Source organism: Sus scrofa, chromosome 9 (genome assembly GCF_000003025.6).
Source record: "Sus scrofa isolate TJ Tabasco breed Duroc chromosome 9, Sscrofa11.1, whole genome shotgun sequence".
NCBI classification, from domain to species: Eukaryota; Metazoa; Chordata; class Mammalia; order Artiodactyla; family Suidae; genus Sus; species Sus scrofa.
The window spans coordinates 117,186,544-117,202,918 of NC_010451.4; the positions used below are offsets into that span (position 1 = coordinate 117,186,544).

Here is a 16,375-nt window from a genome sequence, read left to right on the forward strand (position 1 = left end):
AAAGTACCATAATTTGACTTTACAAATAGTAAGCACCCCCCATCAGTACTTTCTTCCCAACATAAACTGCCCAGGCTGATCCAAATAATAATGGCATGCATTTTAATGCTTGAAGAAATTGATACCATCGAGAGCACCTCCTATAGGCCAAATCCAGAACTAGGCACTGGGAACATTTCCCAGAATAAAAACAACGTGGAACTGCCTCTGAGGGGTCTCCATATCAAAAGTTTTTAGGAAGGGGAGTTCCCATTGTGGCTCACCAGTCACCAGCCCTCCAGCCCCAGCTCTTTTTTTTCCTCTCCGGCAGGTCTGAGTCACCACTGCAGCGGCCATGGGACTTTCTCCCCGGTCACCTGCAGCTGCCACTGCGAGCAGGGCTGGGAGGGCGCGGACTGCGAGCGGCCCGCCTGCCCCGGGGCGTGCAGCGGCCACGGGCAGTGCGTGGACGGCAGATGCCTGTGTGAACAGCCCTACGTGGGGATCGACTGCGCCTACCCCGCCTGCCCGGAGAACTGCAGCGGGCACGGCGCATGCGTGCGCGGCGTCTGCCAGTGCCACGAGGACTTCACGTCGGAGGATTGCAGCGAGCGCCGCTGCCCGGGTGACTGTAGCGGCCACGGCTTCTGCGACACGGGCGAGTGCTACTGCGAGGAGGGCTTCACCGGCCTCGACTGCTCCCAGGGTGAGAACAGAGACTTGGCCTGAGCTGCCCTTGGCTGCCTCTCTTCTTAACCAGCACCCACAGCCCCCAGGGCACCATTTAACCGTCAGTTAATTACCTTTTGTCCTATGCCAGAGACTCTACCTTTAGGCTACATTAGAATCACTTGGAGGGCGTGTTAAAACAGTTTTCTGGGCCTCCCACGGAGTTTCTGATTCAGCAGGTTTGAGGTGGAGCGGGAGAACTTTTCTAATACGTTCGAGAGTGATGCTGATACTGCTGGTTTGAGAACCGGTAGTCTTTATGTGTTTTCTAGGGCCGCACCCACGGCATATGGAGGTTCCCAGGCTAGGGGTCTAATCGGAGCTGTAGCCGCTGCCCCGCCAGAGCCACAGCAACGCCAGATCCGAGCCGCATCTGAGTGAGACCTACACCACAGCTCACGGCAGCGCCAGATCCTCAACACACTGAGCGAGGCCAGGGATCGAACCTTCAACCTCATGGTTCCTAGTCAGATTCGTTAACCACTGAGCCAGAATGGGAGCTCCTCCAGGACCAGTAGTCTTAACATGACCTAAGCCTGCGTGTTCTCTGCTTGTGGGTGTTGCCGAATTAAGTCTTATGAACCCCACTGTGGCCCTAGCTCCGATAAGGCTTTCTGCCTCTTTGGGGGAGGGTCCGGTTCCAGCAGCTAACAAGGACACTTAAGCTGAGATCCACACAGCACAAACTTCAGGGGCCAAAGAATGGGTAAGAGAAGCAAGAACTAAGTGCACAGGTTGACTGCCCACCTGGCAAGAGAGACTTCACTAGTAAAGACAAAAGGAGTGAGGCTAATGACAGGGAGACATATGCAAGGAAGGGTCGGTGCTTTTTCCCAGCGAGTGGGGAGTCACCCCCTTTTTATCCTTTTGTGGACCTTAAGGGCCAGTTGTGGCTGCCATAGCTGTGTCATTTAATATGCTAATGTAGTAAAATCAACATATAATGAGACTCAGGGTCTGTTGGAGGTCAGAGTCACCATCTTCGCCCCAGCTAGCTCCTGAATTTTTTTTCTTTTCCTCCATTTGTGGCTTCCTTTATCTCTGGCCCCTTTAATTTTTTTTTTTTAATCTTTTCAGGTCTGAGTGGCATACGGAAGTTCCCAGACTAGGATAGAGTCGGAGCTACAGCCACTGGCCTATGCCACAGCCACAGCAATGCCATATCCGAGCTGCATCTGCAACCACAGCTCATGGCAACACCAGATCGTTAACCCACTGATCAAGGCTAGGGATTAAACCCGCCTTCTTATGGATACTGGTTGGGCTCATTACCTCTGAGCCACACTGGGAACTCCTGGACCCTTTAATTTAAAGGTATATATTAACTCCTGATAAAGGTGGGGGCTGGAGGATTTTGAGACTTGGAGCAGCTCTGGCAACATAGGGGGTTGGTGTTAACTCTTAAGCAGATAATAAATAACTTTTGAGGGTCCACAGCGGTGCCTCACACAGGCTCTGTATTCTCCACACACACCGTCATAGTGGTCAGTATAAAGTAGGTGCTCAGTGGATGCTACTGGCTATGGTTTCCCACTCTTCTTTCCTCACTGTCTCCACTCCTGTCCTGTTCCTGTTCCGGGTGCAGTGGTTGCCCCCCAGGGCCTGCAGTTGCTCAAGAGCACCGAGGATTCCCTGCTGGTGAGCTGGGAGCCCTCCAGCCAGGTGGACCACTACCTCCTCAGCTACTACCCCCTGGGGAAGGAGCGCTCTGTGAAGCAGATCCAAGTGCCCAAGGAGCAGCACAGCTATGAAATCCTCGGTTTACTGCCTGGAACCAAGTACATTGTCACCCTGCGCAACGTGAAGAAAGAGATTTCTAGCAGCCCACAGCACCTACTCGCCACCACAGGTGAGGAAGCAGCCAGGTGCCCCAGGTTTCCCAGGGGAGGCCCTATTTTAAGCTTTTTCTTATATTGTCCTCACAAGTATTCTTCTGCTCAGGCCATTGCCCTGATTTGGGATTTGAAAAACATAGCTGCTGCAGTCCTAGGTTGGGAAGAAAAGTCTATGTTCTTGTTTCCCTTTCTCTGCTCTGTGATGATTGGGTCCTCTAAGCCAGAGATGCAGCCTGCTGGATTGGGGCTTATGGAGGGGGGGTCTTCTCCATCCCTGATATTAGTGAGATCTGATTGCCCTCCACCCACCTACAAGCAGCCACAGAGGACCCCTGCATCCCCAGGCCCTCACTCAAGGGCATGGTCAAGGTCAAGTTAGCATGGATGGGGGTCTGTGAAGCCACCTGTATCAATGAGATTCATCTCAGCAGGAAAGAGGAGGGAAAAACTGGGTAGTTGAAGGGGGTTTAATGAAGAAGTTGTTTAAAAAGGTATAGGTAGGGTTTGGATGCTGAAACACTCTAAGACCAGCATCCGTGGGAATCCACCCCAGCCTGAAGGAGCAGGGGATGGGAGTTGGTACAGGGGCCCAGAAAAAGCTGTAGGAGGGGGTTGCCTGATGAAGTGCCCTTGGTAGAGGGGTATGGGCAGTCCACTGTGTCTGTACCAGGAGGGTGTAAAGGAGGTCAGTTGCCCACACCCTTTTCCTGTCTTCTAATCTTCTCGTGACTCAAACTGGCTGGACATGACCAGAAACTAGAGGACAAGGGAACGTGGCTAACGCCTTACATAGGAGTCATAATCTGGGTACAGGGCAGAAGAGAGAATAAATCTCGGGGGACACACGGAATCTCCAGAGCACCCCTAAATGCTCCCACAATGTTTGGAAGGGCCAGCATCATTGCTTACTCTTTAGGAATTCTTGTCTCCTCCTGAACATTCTTGTGGCAGTTTAGATCTTCAAGGGTCTGGAAGAACCTAGTTGTTCGAGTGATTCTTTTTTGTCCCTCACTCAGCCTATTTTATTGAGCATTTACTATGTGTGGGGCACTGTTCTAGATGCTGATAAAAATGAGCTGTCTGCATCCTTCCCTAAACTCCTGGGGAAAATCCAGGGAGATGCAGGTGGATGGGCCTTTGGCATGCAGTGTCTTTGTAGAAACATTAGGCTACCTGTTCTTTTTGGGATGAGGATAGAACGGGGTAGGGATGGCTCAGTGTTGGAAGGAGCCTTGAGGGCCTTACCTTCCTGGGAGCACACTCTGTGATTGCCTTTGTCAACACCCCCCAGCCACAGACCCCTCAGAACACCCCTATTCAACATCCTGTCATTGAACAAGTTTGATTATTGAGTATTACAGCTTGGGAGCCTCAGTAAGACAGGGTTAAAAAGGACTGGAATAGCATTGGGGCTTTTCTTAGGTGATGTGGGGAAAGAGTTAAGGAAGTGGGGATTCGCTTTGCGATTGCACGCTGTCAGGAACTGGGAGTAACCCTGTGTTTGGGGAATCTTATCTAGGAAGAGGGCAAACTAGAGGGAGGCTAAGGGTGTTGTTGGTAAAGAAGGAATGGTCTCTCTTACAAGTCAGGAGGGAGGATGTTTAGTCATTTGTGTGATTTGGACAATGTTTGGTTCATGTTTTTTTTTTTTCTTTTTTTTGGTCTTTTTGCCATTTCTTGGGCCGCTCCCGTGGCATATGGAGGTTCCCAGGCTAGGGGTCTAATTGGAGCTGTAGCCACCGGCCTACACCAGAGCCACAGCAACGCGGGATCCGAGCCACGTCTGCAACCTACACCACAGCTCACGTCAACACCAGATCCTTAACCCACTGAGCAAGGCCAGGGATTGAACCCGTAACCTCATGGTTCCTAGTTGGATCCGTTAACTACTGTGCCACGACGGGAACTCCTTGGTTCCTGTTTTGCCTGTGTGTGGACATGACCTTGGAATGGACTTGTTTTGTCTTAATCTGTCATGGACACAGAGCGTGCTGTTTGAGGTTGATATTATGTGAAACTGCTGATGTTCAACAGAACACGCAGGCCAACCCACCGTGACATCTGGGCCAGCTCCCTGTGTGGGGCTGCTTTTCTCTCCCCCCATTTTTGTCTGTTGCTGCCTCTGCCTTCAGACAGGACAGTGTGAAGAGCAGAGATGTCTGTTCTGAGAGTCTGAACCATCCCTCCTGGCTTCTTGCTGACGGGACTTGTCATCCTGAGGCTGTGAAGCCGTCTTTCTGTCTAATCTGATTCAAGTGAAACCCATTCTGGTTTGCTCCTCGGGGGAGCCTCAGCCCACGAGACACTTATTCCCATAATAATCTTGAATGTTTTCATTAAGTTCCTGCTTTTTCACTTCCGAGCCATGTAGGGCCCCTTCTGGAATCTTTGAATCACTTTCATTATTTGCCTCTTGACCTGGTCCCTCAAGGAATTCTCCTCTTTGAGGGAAGAAGCTGGGGGCTGGCAGGTGGAAGCCAGCACATGGGAGGAAGTCCTTCAGAGAAAAGACTCTGTAATGGAGTTCCCCTCGTGGCTCAGCAGTGACGAACCTGACTAGGATCCATGAGGACATGGGTTTGATCCCTGGCCTTGCTCATTGTTAAAGGATCCAGCATTGCTGTGAGCTGTGGTGTAGGCTGCACATGCGGCTTGGATCTGGCATTGCTGTGGCTGTGGTGTAGGCTGGCAGCTATAGCTCCCATTCAACCCCTAGCCTGGAAACCACCATATCATATGCCTCAGGTGCAGCCCTAAAAAGACAAAAAAAAAAAAAAAAAAAAAAAGAAAAGAAAAGAAAAGAAAAGGCTCCATGAGGCTCTTTATTCATAACAGAGGGAATCAGAGACCTTCAGAGCTGTGGGACCTTGAGAGCACTGAGTTCACTGAGTTCACCCCTTGCCTGCTGCATGAGGTTCCTGTCCTGTGTCCGTGATCAGGGGTCATTCAGGCTGGTGGAAACCTCTTTGGAACCAAGGCACTGGAGATGAGGAAGGGGGCGAGGCTGAGGGGGCTTGTCTTTTCTGTCCCAAGCTTCAGGCCAGGGTGACATCGGCCTAGAATATGGCGTTTGGAATTCAAAGGTCCCCTAGAGACTTCAGTCCCTGTTCCAACAACACTGGAAATTTCTTCCCACAGTGCTACATCAGCGATCCACTCTTTTAAATAATCATTACATTTTCTTTTTTTTTTTTTTTTCTGAATGGAGGGTTGAACATTTAGCTATTGATGCTGTACTATGAATAAATATGCATAGTAACTCACCTCCTTCATGAGATGGTCAAGTGTGGTCGCTAAGGACACCAGGCACCTGGTGGAGGTGCTAAAATTTGGTAGAAGGTGCAAGAAAGATACTCAGAAGGACCATGCTAAAATTCTACTCCCTTCCTTCCTTCCTCCTTCTCTCCCTCCCTCTTTCCTCTTTTTTTCTTGGGTTGTACCTACGGCATATAGAAGTTCCCAGGCTTCTGGTTGAATCGGACCTGCAGCTGTTGGCCTGTGCCACGGCCACAGCAACGCCAGGTCGGAGCCGCATCTGCGACCTGTGCCGAAGCTTGCAGCAACACCAGCTCCTTAACCCACTGAGTGAGGCCAGGGATTGAACCTTTATCCTCATGGGCACTCTGTTGGGCTCTTAACCTGCTGATTCACAACCGGAACTCTCCAAACTCTCCTATAGTTTTGCTTAAGTTTAACCCTTGTAGGAGAATTTGAGAGAAGAAAAAGGAGCTATGATTTGGGAGACTGAGGAAGGAGCTGTTTGTATTATCAGTTAGACTCCAGAAAATTTGAAATGTGTTTCCCAGGTGCTCCATGAAGGGGCCTTGAGCATCTCATCCTGGGGCTGAGTCTCTGAGGGAAGGGGCTCTCAGAGAACAAGTGTTTAGTTCAGAGGGAGTGACCTTTGGCCCAGAGGGCTGGATGGCTGGCCCCCTAGGAGGTGAAGTTCTGGGCTTGGCCACAGCAGTGTGGATGGGGAGGGCTGCAGAGCGTGCATGGGGAGGCGGTGGCTGGGGAAGAGGCTTTCCCAGAAAATGGACTGCCCCCTCCATGGACAGTGTGAAAAGCAATAGTTATTTGCTACCTGAGTAGTCCTACGGCACCTGTCAAGGACTGGGCCGTGGGAATGAAGCCTGCTCTCTGTATGTCAAGAAAGGAAGCTGACGTGGTAGCCAGTGGCCTGTTCCAAACTTGCAGGCCTCTGCTCTTCCCTGCCTGCTCTCACCCTCCCTGACGTCTGCCCTAGATCTTGCTGTGCTTGGCACCGCCTGGGTGACAGATGAGACTGAGAACTCCCTCGACGTGGAGTGGGAGAACCCCTCAACGGAAGTGGATTACTACAAGCTGCAGTATGGCCCCCTGACAGGCCAAGAGGTGGCCGAGGTCACCGTGCCCAAGAGCAGTGACCCCAAGAGCCGATATGACATCACAGGTCAGAACCGACCCTGGGGATGTGGGGTGTTTGCTGCGGATGCTGAGGTGACGACAGCGTGTGTGGAGGGCATCGGCATCTGTACCGCTCAAGTGTGCACAGCGGGTCCTGGGGCCTTAGGAATCAGTTGACCCTGACCCTGGGAGCTCCCAGGGCTAAACTCGCTCTGGGAGCCTGTGGACTCTGCTCCAGCCTCCCAGTGCTGACTCTGGAATCTTGGAGCACCCGGGTGACAGGTTCCACATCCTAAATCTTCTCCCAGGTCAGCTAACCCTCTGGAAGCCCCTTTCTGTGTCTCAGGTGGATTTGATGGCACACAGACATTCCTTTTGGAAGAACCTTGTGTGTTGGGGGGGAGGGAGAGGGAGGGGGGAGAGAAAGAAAGAGAGAAAAGGAGAAGACGAAGGAGGAAGAAGAAGAGGAGGAGGAGGAGAGGGGAGGAGGAAAGAGGGAGAGGGGAGGGAGAGACTGAGAAGCTGGTTGGCTGAGGTTGGTGTGTTTGGCACTATATGTGGAAGGAGTTGAGCTAGGAGCCCTGAGGTGGGGGCTCCTTGACCCAGGTGACCGAGCTAACACGGCAAGCCCTGGAAATCAGATGGCTGCAAAGAAAACAGAGCCACACAGGGCTGGGTTATGTTTTGTGACACCTGAAGCTTATCCAATTTTCAGGGCCCTCTTTAAGAAAAGTAATACACAATTATGAAGACCCAGTTTGGCACATGGCCTTGGAAGGGGCTGGTGCAGGTGAGGCGCCCTGAGGCTTTTTGGCTCCATGGTGAGTCCACCTCTGGGGCCTTGTCCTGCCATCCACTGCCTGAGTTCTGTCTCATGAGGTCATCTTGGGGTTCTCAGTGTTTTGCAGGGTGAATGATAGTGTGTGTGCCTCCTACAGGCTGCTCTTTGCCTGCATTTTGCCACCACAGTCTGAAAATTTGTGTCACGGAGAACAATCATGCGCTGGCCCTGAGCCACGACAAACAAAAAAAGAGAGAAAAAAAGAAAAAAAAGGAAAGGAAAGCAAAGGAAAAAAAAAAAAAAAAGAAAGGGGAAAATTAGGTTAATGCGAAGCAAAAGAAGCTTTTCAGAGAAAAGGATTATTGGAAGCAGAAAAACTCTTGGGCTGTGAATAAAATTGGAAAATTAGTGTCCAGTGGTCCAAGGAGGGACCAGGAGTTCCATCAGCTCCATCTCATCCACTCGGGCCTGCCCCCCCATGACAATTACACCCCTCCGTGATGCCCCGTGCTCCGGTGGTCCTGCAGCTCTTTATCTCCCTTAGACAGATTACAGTCTTGAGGCAAGAAGCACAGCCCCTCCCCTCTCCGACACAGGAGGAAGCCCGGGGAAGAGCATGCTAGGGACCAATGGTCTGGAGCCTGCACTCACCTCCAGCACCGGTTGCTTGTTTCCAGGTCTGCAGCCGGGGACGGAGTATAAGATCACAGTTGTCCCCATGAGGGGGGACCTCGAGGGCAAGCCAATTCTCCTGAATGGCAGGACAGGTAAGAACCATGTGGAGGCGCTAGGAACGTATCTCATGGTTGCACTCTGATATTTTTCCTGGCTGACTCCTCTTAGGATAATAATTCTGGGATTTGTGTGTAGAGAGAGCCTATCTCTTTGTGACTGATATCTTTTGGAGGCCAGGAGAAGGAAAGGAAACTCGTTATATTTCACATTTTTCTTGCCATTGAAAAATCTCTGCCGGGATCTTGGAGTCAAGGGGAAAGGCCATTTCTACCATCTTTCTGCTTTTTTTTTTTTTTTTTTTGTCTTTTTGCTATTTCTTGGGCCGCTCTCGCGGCATATGGAGGTTCCCAGGCTAGGGGTCGAATCGGAGCTGTAGCCGCCAGCCTACGCCAGAGCCACAGCAATGCAGGATCCGAGCCGTGTCTGCAACCTACACCACAGCTCACGGCAACGCCAGATCGTTAACCCACTGAGCAAGGGCAGGGATTGAACCTGCAACCTCATGGTTCCTAGTCGGATTCATTAACCACTGCGCCACAACGGGAACTCCTCTGCTTATTTTAATAGCTTCAATCACTGGGTTGTTTTTTAAGACATTGTCTTGGATCTAGGCACACAGCTTCATATTCCCTAAGACAGGTGATTTATAACTTTTTTCTTGTCATTTCCGTATTTTTTTTTTTTCAGGGCTGCAAGTGCGGCATATGGAAGTTCCCAGGAGGAGAGGGGTCAAACTGGATCTGCAGCTGCTGGCCTACACCACAGCCACAGCAGCGTGGGATCTGAGCCAGGTCTGCAACCTACATCACAGGTGCCAGATCCTTAACCCACTGAACGAGACCAGGAATTGAACCTACATCCTCATGGATACTAGTTGGGTTAGTAACTTGCTGAACCACAACGGGAACTCCTTATTCCTATATTTCTTTTGCTGACAAACACACTCAGGGATTTTGCTCTAAAGTGTCAAAAGATATTAAAGACTTTCATGTGGGAGTAGCAGTATATTTTTCATCTGCGGATGGGGAAAATAAATAGTGACAAACGTTGCTATACATCAGGAGCATTTGATAGTAAGTTAATAATTTATTCATCAGAAAAAGAAACTGAAATCATTGTAGCTGAATATGCAAGATATCCTGTGTAATTTTTAGTTTGCCGGCAATGCTTGAGCTCCCACTGAGTTGCGAGCCTCTTGTAATCCCTCTGTGCTCCTGACAGCTGATGTTGGGAGATGGTGATCTAGAACAAAAGGCTACCGGGCAGAGGCTGATCCTTGCAGCCAGCAAAGAAGGGGATCTTCGAATTCTGAGACTTCTTTGAAAAGCTTTGTAGTTCTTTGCAGTTCATTCCTGGCAGTAGCTGGTGAGGTGGTGAGAATAAGGTTGAGATGGTACAAGAATTGAATTCACCATGCAATGCAGACTGTGCAGCCTGCCTGAATGGTGGACTAGTGAACCACGTTAATGAGTTGGAAGATGGTACTCCTTCCTTGCTTCCAGTGGCTTTCTCTCTCTCTTTTTCATTGCTTTTTAGGGCCACACCCGCGGCGTAAGGAGGTTCCCCAACTAGGGGTCTAATTGGAGCTACAGCTGCCAGCCTATGCCACAGCCATAGCGACACAGGATCCGAGCCACATCTGTGTCCTATACCACAGCTCACAGCCCTGCCTGATCCTTAACCCACTGATCGAGGTCAGGGATTGAACCTGCAACCTCCTGATTCCTAGTTGGATTTGTTTCTGCTGCACCACGGCTGGAACTCTCTGATGGCTTTCTCTTCAGCTGTGAATTCATTGAGAGCTTCCCAGATGCCAGCCATTATACTAAGTGCTTCTCATGAATTATCTCATTTCGTTCTTATCCTAATCCTATATTGTAGGTCTTATCATTATTTCTATATAAGAAAACTGATACTTGGAGAAGTTAAGCTCAAGATTGCGCAGCCGGGGGAATTCCCATCGTGACTCAGTGGATTGAGAACCCGGCATAGTCTCTGTGAGGATGTGGGTTCGATCCCTGGCTTCTCTCAATGAGTTAAGGATCCAGTGTTGGCACAAGTTGTGGTGTAGGCCTCAGCTGCAGCAGCTCTGATTCGACCCCTAGCAAAGGAAAAAAAAAAAAAAAAGATTGCTCAGCCAGGAAATGACAGGGCCAAGATTTGAACCCCGGATGTCCACTTTGGTGGATGCAAAACTGAAATGCCTCCTACTTTGATTTTCCTGTCCATTATTTCTGGTTAATTTTCATCCTGTTTACTCCCTAATTAAAAAGATTTCTGTGACCCCTCATTGCCTTTGGATAAATAGAACTATAGAACTATTTTATCTTGACCTCTGTGGGACCCTTCAACCTGGGCCATTATTGTTCTCGAAACTTCCCAACAGGAAGCCTTTCTGCAACTGGACTGTTCTCCGGGTTCCCTAACACAGATGGCTTATTTCTACCTTGTGGGTTTGTTTGTATTGTTACTGCTGCCTAAAAAATTCTCTGGTTATCTCTAGCTATCCATTCATTCAGTTCAACAGACAGTAATTTCAGAGTACCCTTGAGCCCTAGAGACATAGTCCCTGTAGATACTTCCAAAGGTGATGAGCCTTGGTCCCTGTCCTTCAGGGGCTCACAGCAGTAATATCGCTCATTCTTCCAGGGTCAGCTCCCATGTTAGCCACTCCCCTGAGGCCTTCTAGGACCGTATTAAGTGACAGCATCTTTGCCCCTGAATTCCTAGAGCATTTAATCACATACGGCCTTGACTTGCTAGTTAACCTTTCAAGTATATTATCCCAACTGGAAGATGAGCATTTAAGAACTATTTTTATTGTCAATTATATTCTAAAAAGCAGAATGGGATATTTTATCGGATTGCAAATAAAGTTGTGTTCTGTGTCTTAGCAACATGAAGAAAAAAAGACTCAATAATTGCTAAGGTCAGGAAACATTTTCAAACCTGGCTAGACTGTTAATTAATACAGGGGGGAAAAAAAGAATCTTTTCTCCAGATGTTTTGTATTTCGTGAGTTGGAAAAACACACTGGACTATAAGAGCAGCATCAGCATGTAACTGGGAGGAAATGGCACAGTTCAGGTATTTTCCATTTAACAAGTCACTCAGTGGAACTAATACCATGAAAGAGAAAGGGTCATTTGAAAATCTTCACCCTGTAAACACACTCACAGTGCACGGAAACGCCTGCTGGAAAGGTGAGGCTTTAGAAACAAGTCAGCTTCCAGAGAAGCAAGCACAGCCAGGCCAGTGTCTCTAGACATGTCCCTGGACCCCTCCATCAGGCCCTCCTAGCCACTCACATCAGAGGACAAGAGAGGCGGTCCCCCATCGAAGAAGTGACGCTATTCTTTTTTCCTTCCTTTCTCCATCTGTAAAATGAAAGGTTGGACTAAATGAGTTTTAAGTCTGTTCTCTTGTTTTTCTTTTCTTTTTTTTTATGATTATGATGCTTTTAATAATGTCTATGATTCATTCCTTTCCACAGTGAGTCTAAAACAAAGGCCTACTCGCTTTGTTATAATCTCACAGATGCTCACATCCAACAGAGCATATGGCCTGGCGTATTCACTTGTTCACAGTTTTCTCAGAACTTCTCCTCTTAGGCTATGCTATGAGATAGAATTTTGGGTAACTCTTTTCCTTTTCACTTTTTTTTTCTCCTTATAGCCACCCCTGTGGCATATGGAAGTTCCCAGGCTTGGGGTTGAATCAGAGCCGCAACTGTGACCTATGCTGCCGCTTGTGGCAACACTGGATTCTTAATCCCTGAGTGAGACCAGGGATTGATCTCACATCCTCACAGAGACATCTGATCCTTAACTCATTGCGCCACAATGGGAACTCCATCCTTTTCACTTTTTATTGCTTCCAAATGTAGCGCTTCATTTGAAATCGCCCAGCCCCTAAAACTTTGCTTCTCCACCTCCTTCATGTTTCAAGGTGAGCTCCTGTCAACATTCCAAACTCCTGTCTCTCATAGCCACCCCTATACATACATCCAGTAGCCGAAAAAATAATGATCTCTACCCCCTGAGGACTCACTGTGTTCTAGGTACTGTGAGAGGGGCTTCATACGCATCATCTTTGGTCCTTACGATAGCTTTGTAAGCATTATTATTCCCATTTTGCAGATGAGAAAATTGAAGCCTACAGAGTCTAGGAGATTCAGAATAAATTAGTGAAGGGCATTTGAATTTAGGTGTGCTTTCCCGAAGCAAAGCTAGAAGACAACATGAAGGTGGGTTTATCTCTCGAGCACATTCTCCATAAATGGTGCCTTTTGAATAACTTCCTTGCCACAATGAAAAGCAGTAGAGAAGACCTGAGCAGGCATAGCTTCTGTTGTCCACAGGTACCTCTTCTGTGAACCCACCTTCAAACCAGCGGCATAGGCCCTGTCCCCTGTCCCGTCTCTCAAGCCCTGGTGGTGTCATTTTCTAGTCTGACACCTGGTTGACTCACACGTGTCTGTCGTGACTGGAGAAGGCTGTCCATCATGCCTGTGGCCCTGAGTTGGAGTGTGGGCCTGTGCTGTGGGGTGTGTCAGCACAGACCAAGGACAGCCATACCCTACCCAGCCCTGTGGTGAGTCTTGTTATAAAGTGGAATAAACTTTCCTCATGTGCCTAGAGCGCTTGATTAGCCTCTTCTGTATCCTTAAACTTGTAAGTTAGTTCTCCTTGAAGTAGGGCTCACCTTTGTTCTCATACATGTGCTCAAAAGTGAGTCCTACCTGTCAAGCCTTATAAGTTTTGTTTTTTTTTTTTTTTTTTTTTGAGCCACATCTGTGGCATATGGAAGTTCCCAGCCTAGGGGTTGAATCGGAGCTCCAGATGCAGGCCTACACCACAGCCGTAGCAACGCAGGATCTGAGCCATATCTACAGCCTACACCATAGCTCACAGCAACACCAGATCCTTAAACCCACTGAGCAAGGTCAGGGATTGAACCCGCATTTTCATGGATACTAGTTGGGTTCGTTACCACTGAACCACAATGGGAAGTCCATAAGTCATACTTTAAATCTTCCTAACCCTGAATGGCCCTGAGAAAGGTCCCACCAGGGCTGCTAGCATCTAGCAGGTATGAAGTTGCAGCCCGCGGAGGGAGTTGGGGCCAGTGTGGAGGGCCTGTCTCTTAATCGAGGCTGCTGCCGTGACTCATCTAGGATTTGGCCAGTTGCTGCAGCCACTAAAAAGCTTCATTGCATGGAAAAAACTGTTTATGATCCCCACATTGCTTCTTGGCAGAGAGGGAGGTTTTGGTCCTGCTAAGCTGGCTTCTGCCAACAGTGTGGCCTAGCGTGGGGGGTCCCATCACTGAGGCTTCCCTCCTCCATCTGTATGCTGGCATCTGATTCCCATCCTGAAATTTATCAAGTAGAAGAGCCTCCTTCTGGCTGAAGTTGTTGTTGTTGTTGTTGTTGTTGTTAGCGAATTGAGAGAAAGAGCGTAGGAGTCCTGAGTTCCAGACTGGTCCAGCTTCTCCCTGGCTTTATGAGTTTGGAGAAGTCACATCTCCTCTTTGGGCTGGAGCTCTGTAGTTCTGATGTGGTGTGATTCTCTTTTTCCTTCCTGCCTTCCTCCTCTTCCTAACCAAGATACCTTCTCCCAGTTCTCCTTTCCTGAGGGCTCTGGGACTCCTGGGAGGAAAAGGAGCTTCAGGGCTGGTTATTGCTTCCTCCATCCACGCATGTGGATGTGATGCATCTTGAGGGGGTGCACCACACAGGCAGCCCTGTCCCTAAAAAGCCACGGGCCTGTGCCGTGGGTCCTGGCGGCCATGGTAGCAGGCATTGGTCGGGAGCAGGGAGAGGCGGTGGGAGGCACTTCTGGGATGGTGGGTTGAACAGCTGCAGGTCACGTTGGAGAGGATGAAGACCAAGGACTTCAAGAGGCAGGACTGTCTGGGTGTTCCCCCACCCTCATTTGTCCAGTCTGAATGTCCGTGTTCCTAGTTCAGCACTGATGTCCCCAGGCTGACATCTCCTCTCTTCCTCCCCGCCCTGTCATGTGCAGATTCATACTTTGTACTGAAAGGGGCAACGGGGTGAAGAGGGAGTCCTGTCTCTTGCTGTGCACACTTTCTCCCAAGCATCCTCTGCTTGAGCCCCCAGAGGCTCAGGACCTGGTCGTGTTGGTGTCTGTGTTCTGACTGTGCTGCCCTTTTATCCCTAGAGACCCACCTGCCGGGCCGTATGGGGTATGCCAGCCCCTGTCTCCCAGAGGCAACAGTTCAGGACCGTTTCCTCTCTCTTAATGTTACTCCACGTTCCAGCCTACTAGTGCTGCCGGATTTCAGATTGCAGGACGTTTTCAGATCGTACTTTATTTCATTTGCAATTTATTATTCTCATCCTCAGCAGTCGTCGTCATAGTTCCATAAGAAAAGGCCGATGGTAGTGCCACTTAGCCAGTAGTGCTATAAAGTGGAGGAGGGTAGTCTTTGGTAGGTAGGACTGGGTTCACATCTTGGCTTTATCAATTCATATGTCCAAAAGCAAACTCTTGGTCCCATTCCTCTTCTGGACCTCGACTGCAAGCTCTGCCCTCCCTCAGATCTCCCCATCTCTGTAAATGGCCACCTCATTCTGCACATTGCTCAAGACCCAAACCAACATGTTGTGATAGCCTTCCTCAAAGTCATCAGCAGATTCTGGCAGTGCTTTCTTTGAAATCTCCCCAGACCACCCTTTCTCATGTCTTTCATCTCCCATGGCTGTCCCTATTCCTGTCATCTCCACATAAACTGCTCTAGCAGCCTCCTACCTGACCTTCACTCTCCAGCAGCCAGAGGGATCCTTTTATAACACAAGTCAGATCATGCCCTTCTGTGAAAACCCCTCAGAAGCTTCTCATCTCATTCGGTGCAAAAGCCAAGTCATTACAATGACTTTCAAAGCCGTCTTCTTGCCCCTCCGCCTCACTGGCCTCGCCTCCAGCCCCTCGACCCCCTCACTTACTCTGTCCAGATGTCCTGGCCTCCTGCTCTTCCCTGCACACATGGAGCAAGTCCCTTGAACTTGCTTCTCCCTCTGCCTGGAATGAGGTTCCCCAGATTGCACATAGCCTTCTGCCTCATTTCATTTCAGTCTTTGCCCAGATATTACTTTCTCACTAATATAGATCTTTCCTGATCTTTTTTTTTCTCAAATCACAGATATTTTTTGTTCATCATTTTCTAGTTCCTTTACCTCATCCTGTTGGGCTTCCCAGTGCTATCACTACGTGTTTATTAACAGCTCCACTAGGAGAATGTGAGCTCCGTGTAGAGAATATTTATGCTCTTCATAGCTTATATTAGTTTCCTAGGACCGCTGTAACCAAGTTCCAAAAACTGGGTGGCTTAAAGTGGAAATTGATCGTCTCCTGGTTGTGGAAGCTTGAAGTCTGAGATCAGGGTGTCAGCAGGGCCACGATCTCTCTGACAGCTCAAGGGGAGAATCCTTCCTTGTCTCTTCCAGCTTCTGGTGTTTGTTGATAGTCCTTGGCATTCCCCGACTTACTGAGGAAGCACTGCAGTCACATGGCCGTCTGCTCCCTGTGTGTCTTCGTCTTGTCTTCCCTCCGTATGTGTCTGTCTGTGTCCACATTTTCCCCTTTCATAAGGACAGCAGTCATATTGCATCAGGTCCACCCTAATGGCCTCATTTTTAACTTGATTATCTTTAGAAATACGGTTTAACTCTAAACACTGCTGAATCTCTAGCACCAAGTAGGCACTCAGTGATTTTTTAAAGAATGAGCCAGTGACTACCATTTACTCTCTGTGTGACCTTGGCCAAATTATCTAATCTGAGTCTTGCATATAGTCAGTGATCTAAAAGTGGTAATCATTATTAATTTTTTAAACCAGTACGTGGAGGATCTGCCAAATACCTTATGCTGTTACCATGAGGTCTGGTTAAAAAACGTGTGAAAAG

At 49.0% G+C, this 16,375-nt stretch overlaps 1 protein-coding gene across 6 annotated transcripts in view; it reads left to right on the plus strand.

The window, feature by feature from the left end:
• The window catches only part of TNN (tenascin N), a 69,299-nt gene that overhangs the window by 11,801 nt on the left and 41,123 nt on the right, over positions 1 to 16,375 (plus strand). For all 6 annotated transcript variants that reach the window (XM_021063658.1, XM_021063660.1, XM_021063663.1 and 3 more), the window contains exons 3-6: positions 311 to 685; positions 2,294 to 2,557; positions 6,790 to 6,975; positions 8,388 to 8,477. In XM_021063658.1, the coding sequence (XP_020919317.1) occupies positions 311 to 685; positions 2,294 to 2,557; positions 6,790 to 6,975; positions 8,388 to 8,477 (915 nt within the window). The remainder of the gene's footprint in view (positions 1 to 310; positions 686 to 2,293; positions 2,558 to 6,789; positions 6,976 to 8,387; positions 8,478 to 16,375) is intronic.